The 22831-nt window shown below is 45.1% G+C and overlaps 1 protein-coding gene across 7 annotated transcripts in view; it reads left to right on the top strand.

The window, feature by feature from the left end:
• The first annotated feature begins 3004 nt into the window (after nucleotides 1-3004).
• Nucleotides 3005-22831, top strand: part of LOC108246687 (target of Nesh-SH3-like) — a 24919-nt gene continuing 5092 nt past the window's right edge. The window contains exons 1-21 of one of the 7 annotated variants that reach the window (XM_037973759.1): nucleotides 3005-3184; nucleotides 5435-5503; nucleotides 5578-5710; nucleotides 6934-7115; nucleotides 7321-7364; nucleotides 7698-7728; nucleotides 7846-7926; nucleotides 8196-8267; nucleotides 11164-11406; nucleotides 11573-11644; nucleotides 13124-13312; nucleotides 15409-15474; nucleotides 18198-18260; nucleotides 18366-18491; nucleotides 18802-18891; nucleotides 18973-19182; nucleotides 19288-19393; nucleotides 21585-21664; nucleotides 21986-22015; nucleotides 22098-22256; nucleotides 22344-22466. In XM_037973759.1, coding sequence (XP_037829687.1) covers nucleotides 3019-3184; nucleotides 5435-5503; nucleotides 5578-5710; nucleotides 6934-7115; nucleotides 7321-7364; nucleotides 7698-7728; nucleotides 7846-7926; nucleotides 8196-8267; nucleotides 11164-11406; nucleotides 11573-11644; nucleotides 13124-13312; nucleotides 15409-15474; nucleotides 18198-18260; nucleotides 18366-18491; nucleotides 18802-18891; nucleotides 18973-19182; nucleotides 19288-19393; nucleotides 21585-21664; nucleotides 21986-22015; nucleotides 22098-22256; nucleotides 22344-22466 — 2335 coding nt within the window. In that variant the 5' untranslated portion in view covers nucleotides 3005-3018. The remainder of the gene's footprint in view (nucleotides 3185-5434; nucleotides 5504-5577; nucleotides 5711-6933; nucleotides 7116-7320; nucleotides 7365-7697; nucleotides 7729-7845; nucleotides 7927-8195; nucleotides 8268-11163; nucleotides 11407-11572; nucleotides 11645-13123; nucleotides 13313-15408; nucleotides 15475-18197; nucleotides 18261-18365; nucleotides 18492-18801; nucleotides 18892-18972; nucleotides 19183-19287; nucleotides 19394-21584; nucleotides 21665-21985; nucleotides 22016-22097; nucleotides 22257-22343; nucleotides 22467-22831) is intronic. The other 6 variants (XM_037973760.1, XM_037973761.1, XM_037973762.1 and 3 more) reach the window with 6 other exon arrangements.

Raw genomic sequence — 22831 nt, 5'->3', positions numbered from 1 at the left:
AACATCTGGACCTGAGGTTGCCCCATTCTGTCTGTTCAACAGTCCTGGATCGGAGCAGATGTTCTAAAACCTGGAGATCCTTTCCAGAGGCACTAATGCACCCCCATACCATCAGAGTGGCAGGCTGGATGGTTTGGACCTGTCTGACCTCAGAACAGTCCTCCTCTTTGGTCCAGAGGAGACACATCTGTTCACATCTGACTTCTTCTTTGCCTGATAGAGCTTTAAGCAGCACGGTGAACTGTGTTTACAGACAGTGTTCCTGAGCAGAACAGAACCAGCCTTGACCTCTGAGAACATCTGCTGTGTTTTCGATGTTCTACTGTGAATAAAATGTGGCGTTTGGAGGTTTGTCAATCATATCTTTGTTTTTATAAATATTTCTCACGTCGTCCATCTTTGTCAGACTCGTGGTTGGAAACAAGTTTTTGAATGTTTGTTCAGTGAAGTGTTGTTTGATTTCTGGTGTTTGACAGCTGTGGTTCTGTTCAGTTTGACATCAGGAACAATGGCCTACAGGTGGTGCTCTTCATTACCGTCAGTTACTCTGATGTATTTCTTTTTGTCAGAATTTATCTCAGAAACCTTTTCAAACATCTTTAAAGACATTTGGGAGCAACATAATATCCGTACATGTCGGGTCTGAGACAGGACCAGAAGTCCGCTGGTTTGTTGCTGAAGGAGAGTTCAGAGGTCAACAGGTTTTGTGTCCTGTTCTGATAACGATGGAAGGAAGCAGCCGACTGGTGTTTCAGCAACACTTTGGTTTTCCAGCTTCAGCTCAGGAAGTCCAGCTGCTCTGACAGAGTTTCAGCTGCTTACAGACAGAAACTCCTGGTTCCACAGATTTTTACTCTGAAACACGACAGCAGAGACACGACAAGCTGCAGATGTTTCTTCAGATGCTCTTGGTTCCATCCCGTGGTTCTGTTCAGGTTCTGTTTGTTTCATGATGATGTGTGAGTCGTGGTTGGAGGAGCTCCTCAGCGTGAAGCACTTTTATTTAAACGCTGCAGTTTGCAGAGCGTGTGCTCTGGGGTTAGATGTGTTTCTGGTTAGTGGTCTCCCCTCCTGCCAAACCTCGTTTGTTAACTTTCATTCAAGCTGTGCAGAACTTCAGGAACAATCTGTTGGGCTGAACGAGTCACAAGAACAAACGAGCTGCAAGAAGGAGCTGCAGGACAAACCGCAGGAACACATAAACTGCAGTAATGAACAAGACATGGAACTGAATGAGCTGTAAGGATGAGTGAGCTGCAGGGACGACTGAGATGTAGGAACACATGCTATAGGAACACACAAACTATAAGAACACATGCTATAGGAGCACATGCTATAGGAACACACAAGCTATAGGAACACATTTGCTATAGGAAAACACAAGCTATAGGTGTCAGGATTTGGGTTTTTGGTTTCCAGTTGGTTGTCTTTTTGTTTCAGTTGGTGTTTATTTAATTCTGTTATCTTGTTAGTTGGTTTGGGTTCGTTCTGTCTTTGTCTCTTGTGTTCATGTTTGTTTCCTGTCACCATTCATGCCTCCTCAGTCACTCACTCACATGTTTACCTGCCACGCCCATCTCCACCTGTCAGCTATTATTATCATTCACCTGTTTCTACTTACCTCATTATCCTCTGTGTTTTAAAACCCGGTCATTTCCTCCACCACTCCGTCGGATCATTGTTCATTAGTTCTTGTCCTGTGTTTCCTCTTGTGTTCCTGGTTGTAGTTTGTGTTTTCGTTTCGCTGCCCCGCCAGCTCTTTGTTTTTGTTTTAACAAATTAGTTTCCTTTAGTTACAAATATGAGTCTGCTCTCTGGGTTCGCCTCCGTCTCCGCCGATCCTGACAATAGGAACACACGTGCTGTAAGAACACACAAGCTATAAAAACACACATGTTATAGGAACACACAAGCTATAGGAACAATCTACAGGAACACACAATCTACAGGAACAGATTACAGAAACAAGACTCCAAACATCCAGTGTTCTCCCACACTGATGTGCAGAAACAAACATCCTAAAGAACTGAGCTGAACAAACCAAACAGAACCAGCAGAACCAAGAACTTCTTTTTCCTGCAGGAAACCTTAACATCTGATTCCAGCTGATTGTTTCATTGCAGCTGAACACAAACTTCATCAGTTAATCTAACACGACTCAGCAGCTGAGAGGAACTTATTTATCTGTTCTGTTCCAGAGGGAACCATGCAGAACTTCTGTCCAGGAGTCAAACGGAAGAAAACAGAACATTTGGACACATAAACCACAGATTTACCCTGTTCTGTCCCCGTGTGGGACAGTAAATCCATCCACATGCAGCAGAGACAAGTGATTTAAAGTTTGTTTTCACTTTACAGAACATCCACAACAAGAACGTTTGAACTTGTCTGTCTCAGAACTAAACCTCAAGCATCTCCAACGAGGCCATAAAACTCCTCATGTCAGAGTTTTAGTTTCCTGCTTGTTTTTCTCTGTTTAATGAAAGCAGATTTAATGTTTGGTGGATCTTTGGTTTCTTTCACAATAAAACATGTGGAAACATCAGGAACTCGTTTCAGGGATGGGTTCTGTTTTGCCCACACTTTGCAGCTCAGACTGAAGCCACATGAAGGAGGTTCAGACGGAACCGCGACAAACATGGGCTCCGGCGTGGAGTTAGTCTCAGACACAAACTCAGCAGCTTTTGTTTTAATGTCAGCAAATGAAATCCTGAATGTCCTCTCTGAGACGGCTCAGTCCTGGAAAAGTCCCGTCTTTGTCTCTACAGAGACAGACGTTTGGCTCTGTGGGACGTTTGAAAGGCGTCTGCAGAGGAAGTGCTGATTGTTCAGCTGATAAATCAGACCTAAACTCTGAAATGAGTCTCTGATGTTTGCAGCTCGACTCGGATGTTGGTTTTAGTTTCTACAATCGACCCGCTCCTGCAGAGTTCATGTCTCAAAGCCTTCAGCTCATTCGGCCTTAGCTCCTTCAGTAAACTCCTTCCTCCTGTTGTTTCTCCAGCTCGCCGTCAGAACATGAAGGTCCGGATCAACGCCACCGGCGACACCATCGTCATGAAGTTTGTGCGCCCGAGTCCCGACGTGAGGCTGGAGGGGTACATCCTGGGGTACGGCAGCAGCATGTTCTCCAAACAGTTCATCCAGCTGCCCGAGAACGGACAGCCGTACCAGACCGAGCTGGGTAAGAACTTCTCCAGAACCTCCTGGAACGTCTCCTCCTGTTGGAACAGCAGAACATGAGCGGTTCTGTCTCAGAGAACCAGCAGCAGCAGGTGGTTCTGATCCGTTCTTAGAGGCTCAGCCGAGAGTTGAGAAAACACCTTCGACCTTCAGCTGGATCTGCACCAGAACCCTGAGTCCGGTTCTCCTCTGAGGTTCTAAGGATTTTAATTTGATGTCAGAGTTTTTTTAAGACTTTTCAAACTTTTTCATTTTCTGAGCCACAAAAAGGTGAAAACTGAACAGTTTGATTCGTTGGAGCTGGTTTTTAGTTCCTCTCGTTAAAACCTCTGAAGTCTGGAGTTAATTATCCTCTGCTAAAAAAGGCTGTTGGTTTCTGTGTCTGTTAGCAAAATATCTCATGAACCAGAGGATGGATCCAAATGAAACTTTCAGAAACTAATCATTGGATGCTCGTCTACATTCAATTCAAGATGGCCGCCACAGCTAATCAACCTGAGCAACACAAAAAGGCCTCTAATTCAGTCAGTTTTAGAGACATTGCACTGTAATCTGGTGTGGTAGTAGCTGAGAGTCATCCCCAACACTTTAATTTCTGTCTGCTGAAACTAAAATACTCAAGTTTGTTGTTTTTAGGTTATTTTATTTTCCAACCTTTTCTTTTCTGATTAAAAAGGATCCAAACATCCTCAGATTCATTCATCAGACTCTGTTAGACGCTGCGTTTAGGGGCTGCTGGGAAAATCGGACGTCTGGGGGACGTTTAACAAGTCCCAGGAGACGAGTTTTAACCTGGTTTAAACGGACCTTCAGTGTCCCGTGTTCCGTGTCCACTTGTGGCGTGGAGGAAACACGTTCAGCGGAGGATCATCCGTCAGCAGCTCCTCCGCCGCAGTGTTGACTCTTTAAATCCCTCGCTGCCGCTGGTTTCTGGGGTTTGGATGTTTTTAACCACAGGAGACACAGATGTGGCTTCAGGGACACTTTGCTGTTTCCTCCGAGGGGAAACCTGGTTTTGATTGGACTTTAGTGGGAAAGAATGTCTTAAAACACGCAGAGCTTGAATGAAAACACAAACCTCCTATAACAGACGACATGTTCTCCCTGTAAACAAATCAGAGCAGAACCAAACATGTCTGCTCTGGATTCTTGAGGTTAAGTTTGAAAGTGTGAGACTCTGTCTGCTCATAAATCCAAGCTGAGGACTCTGATCAGCTGCAGCTGCTGTCCTCCAGCCGTCCGTCATCTGAGGACACCTCTGGAGACGATTCATGTCTGGAAACATTCAGGAGTTCAGCTCCGAGCTCCTTCAACCATCACCACGAGTTCACTGAAGACGGAGTTCCTCAGCTCCACCGACAGACACGGCCGCAAGACTGTTCACAGCTCACCTTGTTCTCAGAAAACTGTGGACGTATCAATCAGAGCAACTCTGTCGGTTCAGGGCAACAAACGGTTTAAAGCAGAAACTGGTTCATTAAATCTGTTTTATCGCCTCCTTCAGGAAACCTTTGGCTGTAAAAACGTGCGGCCACGCTCAGGTTGTTTCAGGACGCGTAGTTTAAAGGATTTCTTTACCAACACGTCTGAACACATCTGAACGAACCGTTCTGCTGTCTGAGTGTCAAACCAGGCAGTCCTCCTTGAAGTAAAGGGTTTTTTAATATTCTCAATTTAGTTTTATTTGTTGTTTCAAAGACTAAAACAAGCTGCAGAGGGGGACTGTGCATGAGGCCAAAACCAAATATGAAGAATAATAAATGAAATCATGGAAAGTTTGCAGAAACAGTCTGGACTGAAAACACAGAAGAAAAGCAGGAGCTGTTTGATTTGGATGGAAATCAGAAGCTGTGAGTGGTTTCACGTGTCCTTCACGCAGACAAACTGTATCTGTAATCGTTCACATCTGTCCATCTGCGAGGGCATCGTTACCCGCCGTGACATCACCGCTGTCATGGCTGCGCCCAGCGTTCCTCGCATGTTTCTGACGTGTTTCCGGCTCTGATAAACGTGTTGGGATTAAAGCACTTATTGGTGATTTAACCAGAGTTTGGTGTAATTTCATTTAATTCTGAGTCTTTTCTCCGACATGATGGATGTGTTTTATCAGCAGCAGACTGAATTACACTTAAAGGAACGTTTTTAACGGTTAAAGTGTCTCTGTTTGAACGTTCGAGACCTTTTTGTCTTCATCTTTAGATCTAAAGCTGGAGCAGACCAAACCCTGACCGGAGTGTCCATTTTGTTGCAGACGCAGAGCCGAAGTACCTGGTGGCAGTGCAGCCGATCCCAGCCAACAATATGAAGAAACACTGCACAGGTGCGTCAGCTGGAAGGTCCAACCTGTCCTGGAAGTCCCAGGAAGTCTGAGTGTTCCTGAATGTCTCCCTGCAGGGAAGGTGAACCTGGAGAAGCCGCTCCACCTGGTGATCGGCTCCGTCAGCCCCACGGCGGTGCTGCTGTCCTGGGGAAACCACCTGAAGACGCCCTACGAAAAGGACATCATGAACGAGTGTCTGGAGGACGGGTGATTGTCTTTAGCCTTTCATAAAGAAGCTGAGTTTGTTTGGGGTTTCTGGTGTTTGTCACTAAAGAAATTATCGTCTGGAAGCGATGAGCAGGAAAGCTTCGACCGCTGGCTGGAAACACTTACAGGACAAATCCTGTGTCCCACATTCATGACAGAGAACTGTTTGAAACTTGTGTTTCCTAAACATTTAAAAGCTTCTCTGTCCAGTGAAGATGAGGATTAACGACTCTGCAGATGGCTGCTGCTGTGTTTGAATCGTCCGACTGTGTTGAGAGATCCTACACGGACTTTGTCCCGCCTTCGACGGCGCACATTTTTCCCTCCCTGTCGAACGAGTTGGAGAAAGCTTTGGAAATGTTGAGCCAGCAGTCCTCCGTTAGCTGCTATTAAAGCTAACGTCAGCTCCTTCTGCAGAGCTTGGCTGTTTTGGATCCCTGCTCTGAAAAACACAACTTTCAGGGAGTGAAAGTGGAGATCGGGTGGTTCCACGGCCAAAATGAACAACATTGTTGTTTCCCCGCTGAGGTCACGGCGGCTGCAGGCAGCCAGAGAGAAACCGCACGGCTGCGTTTGTCATTCACGTGTCCCAGCTCGCCGTCTTGTTAACCCGACACCTTCAGAGCTGCAGCCGATTTGACAAGATGCAGACGTGAAACTGCAGTTTTCAGCGGGCCGTAGATCATTCAGCAGAACCATTTGTTGATGCAGCGTCTGGTTCTGATTGGTTCTGAAGGGTCAGTTTACAAGACTCTGCAAAATCCCTCAGAGTTCCTTTAAGTCCTTCAAAAATACAGTCTGTCAAATGTTTTTAGTTTTCAAGTTAGTTTGTAATTGAAGACGACACCGAGTGTTTTACTGAAGATCAGTCATCTGTAGAAGATTTCTCCTGACTTCTTTCTGCTCTGAGAACTTTAATCGCTTCTTTAAGCTCCTGTTTTTGTTTTCCTGCAGGTTTACGCTTAACCTCCAAAACAACCAAACTCTATTTATTACCAGACTAAAAACAGCATGCTGGAATCTGTTTTGGTTCACTTGATGTTAGATTTGAATCATTTTAGAACCTAATAAATACCAGATCAGTTTATTTTGTCCTGAAACCTGGAATGAAATGACAAACAATACTCCTGAGTACTGAACCCTGAGGAACACCATAATTATTTTTCATCAGATTCTGTGGGTTTGAGGCCAACAGATAATAAAGATCTTCTGTCCTCCTGCAGATTTTACACGATCCGCTACAGGGAGAGGAACAGGAAGTGGATCTACCAGACGTGTCCAACCAGCGACACGGTCGTGGATAACCTGAAGCCCAACACCCCGTATGAGTTCGGCGTTCGCTCCAACAAGGACAACCGGAGCAGCATGTGGAGCAAAGCGGTCATCCACAACACCAACATGGGCAGTAAGGACCGCTCCTTCCACCAATCAGAGAACGTTTACCATCTGCTGCTGCTTCATTTCACTTTGCAGGAAAACACTGAGAACGGACCCAATATTCATGTCTTCCTGTTTGTCTAATTATTTCTCAACAAATCTGACAACTGAAAGCAATTTCTGAGCTGTTTTCTGTCTGCAGCGACGTAATTTTGACTTTCTTGGTTTCACAGATAGAAAAACTCCACAGTCGCCCAATTCTCTCTCAAAGTCGATGGTATGTGACCTGCTGCATGTAGGCTGTGTTCAAACAGGCTGAAACTGCAGATTACTGCAGTTACAAAGAAGGTTTAGTTGGTCTGATCTTTCATTCAGCAGGAGGTGTGCAGTTTTAAAAGGTTGTTTTAACTTTGCAGGATTTGGAAGAGTGTTGTGTCTTTTTTAGTGATATTTAACTCTTTAGCTCTTCCAAATGCAGACACAGATAAAGTTGTTTCTACAGTGTTTCCAGCTTTCTGCAGGGTTTTAACAACCACGGTTCAGGATGCAACAAACAGTTTGAGCACCTGTTTTAGTTTTACATTTTGTTTCTTTGGTTTTTCTTTTGCAGAAACTTCCGAACTTCCACCCTGGTTCTACTGGTAAGGTTCCTGAATAAACAGTTCTCTGACTGTGATCATCTGCTGGCCCTCTGCTGTAAAGGTCAAAGGTCAGGGGGTGAATACTTTGGGTCTTTAATAACAATAACTTGTTTGCAGCTCTGCACAACGGCACGAGACCTCAGGACCACACTCTGACCAAATTCAAGGGTTTCCCAGGATCTCCACGCTCCTCCTTTGGTGATTATCTCTGATTTGTTTCTTCTTAGATGGTTTTTAGGGCAGCAGAGGAGTTTTATTGGACCTCAGAGGCTCTCAACACGCTTCGACTGATAAACTTTCAGACTGATTTTTGAAAACTCTGGTAGTGATTTAGAAAATGGTTAGCCTTCATCAGCTGAGCCTGAGCAGTGGTTGCTTCTTCAGAACCTTCCAGCTCTGGAGGTTCTTGTCTTTCTGCTCTTCTTCTTCTTCTTCTTCTCATAAAGGCAGCGTGCTGTTTTCCACAGAGTCCCCTGAGAGCCAGCAGGAAACGCTCCCTCTGCCGGGCTCTGAGCCCAAACTTCCCTTCGAGTCGCCCGGTAACCCGACAGACGCTCTTTAATTCTTTCACCATCAGCTTCACTCATTCATGCAGCTGGTAGGGGGCGGGGCCAGGGCCTGCAGCTGCTGTGATTGGCTGCACGTTAGCATGCACAGAGTCAGAAAGTCGATACCTGGAGGTGATGTCGCTGAAGAGGAGTAAGTTGACTTGGCACCGCCCACCCCGACAGCAGGGTCATGTGACCACAGTCATGCTTCAGCACCATCGGCTGCCGTTTATGATGCCACAGCGACACGATCTCCTTCACTTTGATCTTTTTCTGTTTTTCTAAAACTTTATTCCTTTTGTTTTTCTCTTGAGACAACAAGGTTCCAGTCATCTAAACCAAAATAATCAGATTAAAGACAGTATTTGCATCAGTATTTTTGTGAAAGCCAAACTTTAAGATTTAGCATCACTAAAACGCCAAACTGGTTCCGGTCCAGTTAGTTTATGGTTCCTGAGCTGAACCGGTCCCTAGATTCTAAGAGAACATTAGAGTAACACAGAAATCTGTGGTTTCCAGAGAATAATTCTTAAACTTTTTCATTCTAAGAGATGTTTTTTATTTGTTTTTTAACCTGAATCATCCAAAAGAAGTTAGAGAAGCTCATGAAGGACAGGGTCCCGGTAGAACCGGTCCAGAAGACCAAAGTCAGTCTGTGTTCAGAGTCACAGGAAAGGTGTTCCTGAAGAGATGAGTCTGAAGGTAGACAGGGACCTCCTGCTCTGAAAGACTTGCTCCACCGTCGTAGAACCACAGATGAGAATAGTTCTGGAATGAGTTTACCTTGTTTGTAGGCATGACAGAACCAGACGATGTTCTTAAAAGGAACCCAGGGTTCCAGAGCTAAAATATCTGCTGAAGGAAGAACTTAGATCTGGTTCATTCAGATCTAAGGGGAGACAATTGGGGGGGACAATTCTGGACCATCTGTTGGGTTTTGTTCTCCTGGGAGACCACCGAGAAGAACGTTAAAGAGGTGGAGCTGGTCGGAACCAAGAGTTGGTGTCAAACTAAGTCATTAACTTAAGAATATAAAGGTTCTTGAAACCATAAATGTTTGGGCTTTTTTGCACAATGAACCAAAACTTTGACATTATCCACTTGGTCCAACAACCTTTAAGGATGTTTAACAAAGAGAACTCCTGATTGTTCCAGAAACATTAAAACTCACTGATATGTTGTAAGTTTCTCCAAATAAAACCAGTTAAAGATTAAATAGATTTGAATTGAGTAAATATGTTTTTGACTCAAGGTTCCAACTAAGTCTTACACTTGAAGACAAATGAAGCTTTTTAACTCAAAGCTTTCCTGTTCTATCTTCTGTTTCCATCTTCATCCATCTGTCCTCCTGTTCTCATCAGAAAGAGGAGCAAAGAACGATCTGATCTGCTGATTCTGTAAGCTTGTCCACTTGAACAGCCTCTCACTTTGATAGTTGCTTCTCTTCAGTGGGGAGAGACAGAAAACAGCTAGAAATCCAGAAAAAAGACACATAAAAGGTATTAATTTGTGTCATTGAGTGAAATTTGTATTTGACCTCCAAGTAAAACCAGACTAAGTTCTTGGTGGAGACGTCTCTTTTAGTTGGTCTCCAGGTCTGGACACGTCTCAGGAGGGATTCTGGCCCACTCCTCTTCACAGAAACTCTAAATCCTTCAGGTTTCTTGACTGCTTCCTGAAAACTCGAAGCTTCTGCTCCTCCACAGATGTTCTACAGGTCTGAGGTCTGTAGACGGACTCGGACTCTGCAGGACCTTGGTGTGCTCCTTCCATGGTGTTTCCACCTCCATGCTTGACTGTCAGGATGCTGTTCTTTGATTTAACCTGGTTCAGAGGTTAAATCACCTCTTCTTGTTCTGCAGAAGCCTGGTAATCACCCATTGATTCAAATCAGGTGTGTTGGAGCAGAGAAAAGGAAAACATGCAGGATAGTGGCCCTCCAGGACCAGGTTTGGAGATTTAGATGTTTTCTGACAGACCTGGGAACCTTCAGTCCTTCACAGTGTGGTGTGGTACCAATGGTGTTATGGTGACTGTGCTTCTAGCTGCTTTCAGATCTTTAACAAGTCCTCCTGTCGAGCTGAGGGTTGACCCTTCAGCTTTCTCATCATCATCTTCAGTCCATGAGGAAGATCTTAGACCACTGATGACTGATGGTCATTTTCCATAATGGCTCCAACAGTTTCTCACCAAGCTTCTTGCTGATGGTCTGTAGTCCATTCCAGTCTTGTGCAGATCTACAATCTAGTCCTTGAAGTCCTCTGACAGATCTGTGGTCTGATGGAGAGGTTCTGTGGACCACTCTGCTTTACACACCTGAGATCAGGAGGGTCTCATGGCTGCTTGGTTGGCTGTTGGTTTTCTATGATGTGTTTATTTTATGACTTTTAGTAACTATTCTGTCTCTCTGCAGTAAAATGAAACTACCTAGGTAGAGCTGATTAATTTCTTTGTAAGTGGACAACCTTAGAGGACCAGCAGAAGGTCCGATCATTGTTTCTGCATCATGTTACCTCAGACTGCATGACAGGACTGCATGTCGGCCCATTCAGACACATGTTTTCAGACTTTCCTTCTGGAGAAAAAGCAAGTTCTTCTGCAAAATCCTCTTCCAGTACAAGTGAAACTCTGTATTTGTAGAACTGAAACATTTGGATTCATTTTGAGTTCATTATACCAGAGTTCTGTAAATTATTTAGAAATCCATCGAGAACAAAATCAAATCTGTTCTTAAACGAGGAAGATGTTCTTCACAGTTTAAAACCCGTCAAGTCTGAAGGAAAGTCTGAAGTCTGCGTATCTAGATGATGATCAAAGTTTGGTCAGTCAGGAACCAGAACTGGTTCTGGTTCTGATCAGTCGGATCACTGTACCTCTCTCCTCTCAGGAAACACTTTTAGAACCAACAGAACTCGACTGGCGGATCGTTTGACTCCTGCCCTCCTCCCTAAAGTCCCGCCCACAACCACCACCACCACCTCCACCACTTCCACCACCACCACCGCCGCCCATCGCACCACAACCACCGCCACCCCCGTCACTAAATTACCCTCCAATGGCGGCTCACTTCCTGGCCAGAGCACTCAGGCCCCTCCCACTCGTACGCCTGAGAAGCGTCTCAATCCTGCGGGTAATTTCCTCCTTCAGCTTTCAGTTTGTTGACCTCCTGCTTCTTCCAGCAGGATCTCTTAATGTGACTGTCTCTGGTTTTAGCTTTCAGGACGTGGGCCACTCTTAAACTGTCAACAAACATGTCTGGTTTTTGGAATATTTGAACTGTTTTTTTTCCTACACAGCTGTCCTCAGATCACAAGATGGCTCCTTGCTGCTCAGATCAGCACTGGCCAATGAGAGAGCCAGAACCTGGGGTAACGATGATCTGCTTCCTGTCTTGCAATCATCTTTCTGCTTCCTGTCCAGTGTTTTCGTCCACAGGTCTGGCTGCTCCACCCTCTTTAGACTCATCTCATCCAGCGCCTGCATGCAGCTCGCAGTCTTGAGTTTCCCAAGATTGTTAGACTCATCCTAACCCATCATTTATCCATTACAGATGCGGTCAAATTAGTTTGTACCCTTCATTAAACAAAGAAAACTCCACAGAAGTCTCTGAAATAACTTCAAAAAGAACAAATTTACTACAAATTAATTCGTGGAAATCAGTCTCTGCTTTTGAATTTTAATTTAATAACTTCTTTAAAAACAAACTAAAGAAACTGAGTCTGACTGAAAGGAAGGTTCCATAACCTCAATTACTGCAGTCAGGCAGTTTCTATCCCTCTGAGTCTTCTGCACCTGTCCACAGGAGCCCACAGGTGTCTGCAGGAGTCCACAGGTGTCCACAGGTGTCTGCAGGAGTCCACAGGTGTCCACAGGTGTCTGCAGGAGTCCACAGGTGTCTGCAGGAGCCCACAGATGTTCTGGTCCACTCCACCTGAACAAACAGCTCCAGCTGTCTCAGGTCTGAAGGGTTCCATCTCCAGATGTTTCAGCTGGATTCAGATCAGGGCTCAGAAGGCCTTCAGAACGGTCCAATGTTTGATTCTGACCCGTTCTTGGTGTTTAGGGTCATTATCCTGTTGGACCCATGAGCTGAGACTGAGACCGAGCTTTCTGACTCTGAGCAGCACATCTGGCTCCAGAAAGCCTTGATAGTCTTCAGATTACCTTGGGCCCAGAACAGATTCAGGACCAGAACATGGTTCTGGTTTGGGTCTGTGGACACAGAGCTGATGGGACTTTTTGTCTAAAAACTCCGGTTTTATCATTCCTATTATCCATCTCTTCAGTTTGTCCTCAGTTGTTCTCTTGTGGACACGTCCAGGGAGGTTGTGTCCAGTCCTGTGGACCTGAACCTTCTGTAGTCTCAGGGACATCCAGCTGCTTGGAGACGGTCTTATAGTCTTTACCTTCAACCTGCTGCTCAGTCATTGTCTTTCTGAGCTCCTGAGACAACTCTGTCCTCAGCTCCCTGTCCTCCATGTTCAGTGTGGTACACACCATGATACCAAGCAGCCCTGTGACTACCTGTCCCCCTTTAAACAGGCAGCCTGAGGACACCTGTGAAGCTGATTGCAGGACATGTCCCTGTGGACACATTAGCTTCAGTCTTTTCTAGAAGAACCGTCCTTTTTGTCAGTTTCATGAGTTTGTTCTGGAGGTTATTCTGTTGAACCAGTTTCATTTCAGAGACTTTTCAGTTTCTTTTTTTAATATAAGGGGGCCGACATATTTGCACCAATTAAACAACATCCGAGGGTCCATCACTAACGCCTCAGGGCTTCTTTTCCATCCCAGATAAAGACCACATAACAAAGGCCATCTGCAACTGTTTCTGATTTTCTCTTTAGGTCCAGGCAGTAACAGAAACATGAACCTGTCGCTGCCTTTGAAACCCTACAGCCCAGCAGCGTCCTCAGTGTCCGGATCCACGAGGCCTGGCTCCAGAACCCCCCTCTATCCCTTCTCTAATGGCTTCAGAAAAACCCACTCTTCTTCTAGATCCAGTAACTCGTCCCCGTCCTCAGGGATGCTCGGGGGTAATCGTCCTCCTGTCTTTTTTCTCACATTTCTCCCTCAGGCTGACACTGTAGCTGCTGACATCAGTGATCTTATTGATCACATGTCGGTCTGATAGATCAGACTCCCAGCAGTTTATAAAACACCTGATGGTTAACAGCAACACAACAAGTTGTAGCATTAGCCCTGCTGTTTGTGACTGGACATGAGGTTTTATCTGAGACTAGTTAGATCAGGTATTATCAACGTTAGCAAACATCTGGGAAACAGTTTGATTCCTTTGTTTCCTGACTGTCATGATGTGGAACTCCCTGCTGGCTGCTAATGAACCTTACAGATGAACAACCAAACAAGTCTGCAAAGGTTTTGATCGACTCATTGATGTTTCAAACGTTCCAGGTGGGATCTGGAGCCGTTTGATGGGAACGTTCCAGCTCTGAGCTGGGTTAAATCAAATCATTGGTTATTTACAAGTGAAACTATAAACTGAAACTATAGATGTTCCCCAAACTGTTTATGCTGCCATGATGGACGGCGTGCAGCTCTGCTCGTTCAGCACAGCGTTAAAGTTATTCAAGTAAATATTATTCATCCAACTGAGACAAACTCCAGGTCCAAACCCCCAGATCCAAACCTTCAACACCCAAAGCCAAGGCACAGCTTCCATGTCCAAGAACGCAGTTTTAAAAGTCCTGAAAATGGGTTATAATTCTCAAAAACTGGCTGCTCAAAATCTGCATGACTCGCTTTTTGTAAAGCAGCAGAATTCAGTAAGAAGAGACAGAAAATTGGACTCTTCTGTCACAATTTAGAGTTACCAACTCGTCTGCAGCCAGACACCACCTTAAAGCACCGATCAGTTGGAACGGGTCACCTTGCAGACCTCCGTTCTTCAGCTTTTACTGAGCGTGCCACAACTTGTTTACTTATTCAGGGGAAATGTCCTACTTTTACCAGGAAACAATGAGAAGCTCGCTGCCCAACCTGGAATAAACTTAGATCACATGATTCTTACGATAGCTGCTCCACATTTTTGTTTTAAAACTGTTACAGAAACATTTTATTCTTAAAAAGCCAGTTTTATTTTAAAAGTATTCCATTTCCTTCATCATGAAATGAAAGCTTGATGAGAGACCAAACCTGATTGTTTCTGCTGTAAAGGCTCATCAGGAAGCTTCTGTTTTAAAGTTTGCGTCACGTTGCCTCGCACACATCCCGATCTGTGAGTGGAGTTAAAACCAGCCAGATAAAACGTCTGAAGACGAGCGGCGTCTCCTCAGTTTTTTCTGTCCAGTCTGGAAACACATCAGCTAAAATGTTTGAAAGTATTTTTCTGATGGCATCCATTAAACAGAGAGTCTATAAATCTGACAATCATCTGCTGACGGGACTAAATGAGACCAGATGCCTTCTGCTCTTTAACTTATCTCTGACATCTTCTGTCCCTGAAGGATTCCTGGAAAATATCGATCTTTACAACAAATGATTGAAGCTCCGTTTGGGCATTTTAAACAAAATTCAGGCTTGGGTCTGAAGTTCTGCTCCAAATGGTTTTGAAATAAATCCATTTTTTAAAGTAATTTTCCTGGATACGTTCAGACATGACGAGTTTAAAACTAAAATAAAAAAATAAAATTAAATGTTCTCATCAGAGTCTTTAACTGAAACTTTAGCTTCAACTGAAATATAAATGTAGTAAAACAGGCAAATTTAATCTGGTTTGAATCTTTTTTTTAATAACATTTCAGATTTCTGATCAGTCACTGAGCGATCTCACTGTCTTTGGAAAGGTGTCTGTTTGGAGTCCATCCCAGAGCAGACTGTGGCTAAATGATCCGATCAGCTTTGGTCCAGTTCAGATCAGATTCAGATTTAGTCTAGATTAGATTCAGTTCAGATCAGATTAGTTTTGGGTCAGATTCGGTCCAGATCCCAGGCTGTTTGTCTGTCTGCACCTGACATCATGCGGACACTGTCATGGTTCTGAAACTTTTAGCATCTTGAAGTTTGGAACAGATTGGATCCTTCAGAAGGTCTTGGTTGGTTGTTCTCGTGTCGGGTTCGGTTCTCAGGACCAGGTTCTGTCTCCTCCTAACGCTCAGTTCTCTCCCTGCAGTAAACGGACAGCTACACCGGGGCCTTTCCCCGCCCAAACCGGCCTTATGGTCCAGAACTCACCTGGGTAAAAAGACCTCGTTTGTCTTTCTGTGTCTCATCATTAACCCTTCAGTCGCTTTGCAGCATTTTTCACCTCCGCTGCGGCTCATGTCGGTGTTTATTGTCCACATCCGTTGTGTTTATTAATCCTTTTTCTGTCCATCACTCTTCCTGTCATCCATCTGTCCGTCCATCCATGCTGCCTGTTTTCCTCCATGTTTCAGCCTCCAGTCGAGCTCCTGCAGGGTTCAGCAAAGCTTCTGGCAGAAAGTCCTTCAAATAATCAAGATGTTGATTATTTGACTTGGTTTGAGAAATGCTCCATGTGCTGATGGTGGCTGTTTCACCGTCAGCTGTCAGTTTGCCTTCTCTCAGGTCAGAGGTCATGTAGTTCAGGTTTTAAACTACCTCTACCTGTTTGACAACAATCCCAGTGTTTGGGATGAGACACCTTAAAAACCTTTAGTTTGATCAGTTTGAGTCAAAGCAGATGACTCTGAAAGTAAAGCTGCTCAATTGAACCAAACCACCATCAGTTACCATCAGTTACCATTAGTAACCATCAGTTACCATTAGTTACCATTAGTTACCTTTAGTTACCATCAGTTATCATCAGTTATCATCAGTTATCATCTAAAATCTTAATTAAGAAGCCTAACTGGTGGTTATTGATTAAAATCCACCATAAATCAGATTAATAACAGGCTGCAGTAGAGGAACAGCCTGTCAGTTTTTATAAACTATAATTTTAATACTTTGTCACCTTTAAGTTACAGAAGATATTTTTTGATCTGAATGAACTCCTTTGAGTATTTCTGGTTTATATTCCTTTCTGTGAAACAGTTTGAAGGTAACCAGAACCCGTGGAGAAGGTTTCTGGTTTAATAAAGACCTAAAAGTCCAACAAAGACAGATGACCGCAGCCCAGACTGTTACATGTTTAAGGGACAGTGAGAAGATTTCATGATTACACTATTACTGAGAATATTTCAAGTCTTAAAGTCAGAATACTCCATTTCCTACAGGTTTCTTAGCCTGAACTTGTAGCCATGTTTTAATCCATGAAGCTAAGAGATGAGAGTCTTTGATGAGCATCTCGTCCTCCGGATGGTTGAGTTATCTGAGGATTCTGTTCCGACTCTCAGACCTCCTCCACCATCGTAGTGTCAGCCGTTAGGACCCATGTTTTCACATTTAGTGTTACTGTTTTCCCTACAGAGATAAAAACAGACAGATATGAAGAAAAAGAAGACTGACTCTCTCAGGTTACATCAGAGTGTGATGATCCTAAAACAGATCTAGATCCAGATCAGATTCGGTCCAGATTCTGCTGATTGTCTCCACATGATCCCATGGAGACATTCAGGTTTCTCCCGTCGGAGCTTTTATTTTATTTAATGTTTTCACATTTGAGCACAAACCCAGTTGATCCAAGAGTTAAACATCAGGCTGCCTGTTGGAAGTTAAACTTTCTGGACTTTAGCAGAAATGAAAGAGAGCAGTTTCAGTCCCTCTGCGTCTCAGCAGCTCATTGGTGGAGGACAGGAAGCTTCCTGGTGTCTTTGGTGGCATCTCTGTAGAGAAGCAGCTTCATGCTTGGTAACAAGACGAGTCCTGCACCCAGGACCCGGCTCGGTCGCTCTGCGTGGTCCAAAGGCAGGTCTGTAAAGGGACCAGGAGGGAAAACACTGGCCGCCAGCTTTAAGGCTCTGGAGCTGTGGAAACTATGAGCTCCTCTGATGGTTGGCTTGTGTTGCAGAACCTCACTCTGCAGAGCTTTGTGCTTTTCTGTCACCGCAGAAATCTGAGGAACAAACTGCTTCTAATGATGCAGCTCAGCCCGTTGGGTTCTTCTGCTTCGGCCTTAGCTTCCTGCTTCATTGTGCTGCAGAAAACGGCGTGTTCAGAACCGGCAGCATGAAAACTGCTGTTTGCTTTGTGTTTCAGGACTGTTTGTCTTGCCAATATTTATTCCACTTCGTCTCGTTCTGCAATCAGGAGAACGGGGCTGTAATTACAGCACACTTTCCATTATGGAGCTCTGTGGAGAACATTTATTGGTTTGATTGGCAAAGTTTCTAAATCAAGTCCAAGAAAAATAAACCAAGAAAGTATAAAAGTTCTTAGAAGTAAAAACAACTGAAGTGATGTCCAAATATCATCATCTTCACGTCTCGGAGTTCAAGGAATGCCTCTGAATTGTTACATGCTAAAATGTTGCGGGACTCCATCATCCTTCATGTTTGTGGGTTTGCATTTATTCCATTTAGTTCTGGACCCGGATCAGATCCCTGATTGTGAGGAATTTGGGCTGGAGGAGTGGGGGGGTGGGGGAGGGGGGTAATTGGCTGCAGGTTCTGGACCTGGAGTCAAACACACACAGTTTTATGGATTTCTGCAGGACTGTTCATGTTTTAAAGTTTGTCTGCAGAGCTTCTGCCTTCAGTGGAGACAAAGATTTTCCAGGAGATTAGAGAAAACAGATCTGAAGTGGCTGGTAAAGCTTAACTTTTGGTTTTATTTAGACACAACGCAGCCACAGGCCAACCCGATGCCTGAATCTGATTTACAGAAGATGTTTCTGCCACGTACCGCTCCAGAAAGTTCTGAAAGCACATGATCCTAATCTGAGTGAAGCGAGTGGACCACTGCTCCACATTAACTGATTCAAACCATCTTTAGTTGCATTTGAAGAATGTCACAGATGCAGAAATGGTCTCAAATCTTTGATGCTGATGTTGGTTTCAGGATCTCCGGCCCGTTCGGTCGTCAACATGAAGCCAAACGACGTCCGAAAGCTTGGAGAGACCAGTAAGAACTCAGCCAGCGTTTAGAAAGGCTCTTTGTTTCTTTAAGCATGCCTAAACACCAGATTGATTGATTTTTCCATGACGATGGAACGGTTTTTTGTTTCAGACAAGGTGAACCGCATTGAGAAAACTGGAAAGTCTGATTTCCTGCCTCATAAAGTCCCAGCAGCGACCCCCAAGCCGACCAAGCAGGAGCGAAGGAAGACCACGACTGTACCTCCGACGGCGGCCGGTAACTGAACGTCTGACAGATGAGCTCAGAGTCAGAGGCTTGGAAACAGAGCTCAGTTTGGGCCGTTTGGCATTTTCACCAATTCTTTTAGGACACTGTCTTGTATTCAAAACAAAAGATAAAACAACAAGATTCAAGGTTCTCTAAAATAAATAAATAAACCCAAACCCAACAGTAATACACACAGCCTGGTACTTACCTGGTACCAGGTCAAATCTGCCCAAATCACTTCATGTTGCTTTTAGAACAAACATTTTAAAGAAACATAAAGATTTTCTCCAGTTTGATCATCTTTCCTCTGTTCTCTCAGCGACCCGGCAGGAAACCTGGGAGAACTCGGACCTCTTCCAGCCTCAGCCCAGCTCTGACGTTGACGCTCTGGGGAATAAACGTTTTGTGGGTAAGTTTTCATCCTGGATCATCGAGGCGTAGAAACAAACATCTCGTAAAGTAACTAACCCGTCCCTTCACCCACCCACAGCGCCGCATGTTGTCTACCAAACTGGAAAGAAACCCGACGAGCCCTGCTCCATCACCTCCTCCCTCACTTATTTCCCCGAAGACAAACGTGGCGAGACGAGCGTGACGTCTCCTCCCAAGAGTCCACCGTCCAACCTGACCGTGGTGACGGTGGAAGGATGTCCGTCCTTCGTCATCCTGGACTGGGAGAAAACAGACAACCACACCACCGGTATGAAGAAACCAGATCTAAGCACCAAAAACCAGGAAGCATCTCATGCATCAGGCCAGAAACATGCAGATACTTCAGATTGTTCGTGTGTTTTACTCTTTGTAGAGTACGAGGTCATCTCCACGGCAAAAGGACCTGATGGAGAACGAGTGTCCATCTTGACCACCAACAAGACTCACACCGCCGTGGAAAACCTCAATCCTGAGAGCAGGTAGGCTCATCTGGGTTATACAGGAACTAAACTCATAGAGGTAAGTTAATTTATCCATCAGGAGGATGAAGAGGCAGCAGAAGAAGAGCTGTGGGTTGAAGAGTTCCTCACATGGAGCCAGGTTTAAACAACCCATAGTCTGAGAAAGTTAGGAATAAAACTAGAATGCAGCGATTGGAGTTTATTCACAGAGGAACACAGGAAACATCAAATGTTGAGACTAAGAGGTTGTTCAGTTTTTTAAATAAGGTAATTTAGAATTTAATGGCAGCAACAGATCTGTAAAAAGTTGTTCCAGGAGCAACAAAAGGCTGTAAAAGTAGGAGGTCCAAATCACAAACAGCTGGGGACATTTAGTGACTAATTCAGTTAATTCTCAGCAGGTCAGTCAGAGGAGTGAGGATCAGAGCTTTTAGAGGCTGAAGATGGGCAGAGGTTCACCAGCTGACAGGAACTGTCTGAGGAACACTTTCAGAATAAAGCTCCTCATCAGAACATTGGGAAGACTCTGAGTCATCATCAAAATATTCTGCAGTTTCTTAGTTTCAACATTTGATATATTGACTGTGTTCTGATCTGGGTCTGGGTTGATGAGATGAGTTCTCCTGACCATCTGAACTTGTTGCCGTGATGAATGTGAGGACCTTCCTGCTGTAGCTGCTGAGAGGCAACATCTGCAGCTCTGTCCAGATGTTCAAACACACCCAGGCTTTAATGAGCCCTGATGTGAGCGTGTGATGTGGTGTGTGACATGAAGTCTGGCTCCAGGTCAGTTTGAAGTACAGGTGAACGTTTTCACTTTCATGCACTTCCTGTGAGACGGCCATGAATCCTTCAGGTAACAGGAACTGAACCATGCCCCCCTTTAAAAGCTCCAGAGGAGTGCTGTCGTCTTATCTGAAGCATGTCAGGAGTTTAGACTTCCTCTCCCTGCCTGTGAAAGTGGAGGGGTTGTTACCTCCATGATGGGGCGGAGCTTCCTGCAGAGCTTACCTGAGGTGTTGCTCCACTCTCATGTTAAACATCAAGATTTAAAGAGATTTACTGTTTACCTACAGGAACGATCCTCCTCTCTGTACGGCCAGCGCTGCCATCTGATTGGCTCCTTCTCCTTAACCTCATCAGTCGTGCATCACCTGATCCCCTCAGTTTGACCAATCAGAAGCAGCGTAGAGAGAGCATCACCAGTTTATATGAATCAGCCGATGGTTGGTGGTGCTGAGCAGCGACGGGTCTATAAAAGGTGACGGTACCCCAGGAAGGACAAATTCAAAGTGCTGTCCTGGCCCACTGTTTGTTTCTTAGAGGAACTCCAGAAGATCTGCTGAGCTGAAGCTTCTGGAACTCATGGAGAACAAAGAAGGACAAAAACAACCCAAACATCTGGGTTTGGAGTTTGTGCTTATTGAATGTTCTTATGGAGATCAGTGCAAACAATGAAAAGGTTCAGATGATCACAGATCCACCATCTGCAGGGAACCACAGCCTGGATGTCTTTAAATCCAGGATGGAGCTCCAGAGAAGATGACCTTCTAGACATAGCTAAGCTTGGTGTTATCCTGGTCTCCACTCTCTCCTTTGAGTCCCACGTCACTTCTGTCATAAAAGCTGCCTTTTTTCACCTCAGACTTTGGGCCTCCCTCCCTGGCCTCCATGCTTTCACCACCTCCTGTTTGGACTGCAGTCTTGTTTGGGACACCTAAAGCTCTGAAAAAGCTTCAGTCGCTCCAACCCTCTGCTGCCGAGGTTCTCCCAGCACCAAACCCTGGAAACATGTCGCTCCAACCTTCACTCAGCTTCACCAGCTTCCAGTTCAGTCTCAGATCCAAAATCCTCCTTCTCACCTCCAAATCCCTGCAGGTCGTCTCCTCGACTCCTCTTTGACCTCCTCACTGACCTCCTCAGCTCCTCTCAGACCTTTAGTGTTTTCATTCAGCGCTCAGCATTTACAGAATTTTTGCAGAAAATGTTTTTTCTTTTTGTTTTGATCGTGTGTGTGCAGTGTCTTTAGGTTCCATGAAAACTGCCAATGCAGTTCCACTTATTATTGTAACTAATATTATTATTATTAGTAGTAGTAGTAATAGTCATAGAAGTAGTTGTAGTAGATCCAGAATTTCAGGGCTTTAAATCATCCAGAAGTGTCTGAATGATGCATCAAAGTGATTTTATTTCTGTCTGCTGTCCTCAGTTACGAGTTCAAGGTGAAGCCAAAGAACGAGCTGGGAGAAGGTCCTCTGAGTGAACCCGTCTCCTTCAACACAGAGTCCGGTACGTTTCCTCCTCTGTAACCCGCCTTCCTGCCACCGTCAGAGTCCAAACCCAGAACCGCTCTGTGGCTTCCAGCCTTCAGCTCGGCTCTCGGCTCTCTGTTAGCCTCCAGGACAGCTGCTGCTTCTGATGATGGATCTGTTTTCACATAAAGGAGCAGGGAAGAAATCCAGATTCAGCCGTCAGCTGCCTGGAGCCGCCCCTCTTCTGCAGGGAGCTTCAGTTCTTCCATCCTTACAGATTCTTTCCTGCTCAGTCAGCATGTCAGAGTTCTGTCCCAGGTTCACACGTTGACATTAGTCTGTTGTTGTTCTCCTGCAGCCGACCCGCGTGTCAGCGAGAACGTTTCAGGTAAATTACCTCCAAGCTGTCGTCCACTCTGTAGTACCGATAAAGTCTGATCAGAACACAGTAACTGTCTGCTTCTCTGCAGGAAAGGACGCGATCTGGACCCAGTTCCCCTTTAAGACCGACTCATACTCAGACTGCAACGGCAAGCAGTACGTCAAACGGACCTGGTACCGCAAATTTGTTGGTGTCCAGCTGTGCAACTCGCTCAGGTACAAAATCTACCTGAGCGACACGCTCAACGGTGAGTCAAGCCCTGCTGCCTGGTGGACCGGGTTCACACCAGTCCTGGTTCTGGTTCTGACCCGGTTCCTTTCCTTTCACCCTGCAGGGAAGTTCTACAACATCGGAGATCAGAGCGGCTTCGGGGAGGACCACTGTCAGTTTGTGGATTCCTTCCTGGATGGACGAACGGGCCGGCAGCTCAGGTCCTACCAGCTCCCCTACAGAACCGGTACCAGTCCAGTGTTCTTCTTCTCTGACTAAACCGTTCCAAGTAAATCCTGAGGGTTATTTAGTGCTCCTAACAGGACCAGGTTTAGAGCTCCAACAGGACCAGGTTTAGAGCTCCTAACAGGACCAGGTTTAGAGCTCCAAACAGGACCGGGTTTAGAGCTCCAAACAGGACCAGGTTTAGAGCTCCTAACAGGACCAGGTTTAGAGCTCCAAACAGGACCTGGTTTAGAGCTCCAAACAGGACCTGGTTTAGAGCTCCTAACAGGACCAGGTTTAGAGCTTCTAACAGGACCGAGTTAGAGCTCCTAACAGGACCGGGTTTAGAGCTCCAAACAGGACCAGGTTTAGAGCTCCTAACAGGAC

This window comes from Kryptolebias marmoratus, linkage group LG23 (genome assembly GCF_001649575.2).
Source record: "Kryptolebias marmoratus isolate JLee-2015 linkage group LG23, ASM164957v2, whole genome shotgun sequence".
Taxonomy (NCBI): Eukaryota; Metazoa; Chordata; class Actinopteri; order Cyprinodontiformes; family Rivulidae; genus Kryptolebias; species Kryptolebias marmoratus.
This window is presented reverse-complemented; position numbering and strand designations above follow the sequence as displayed.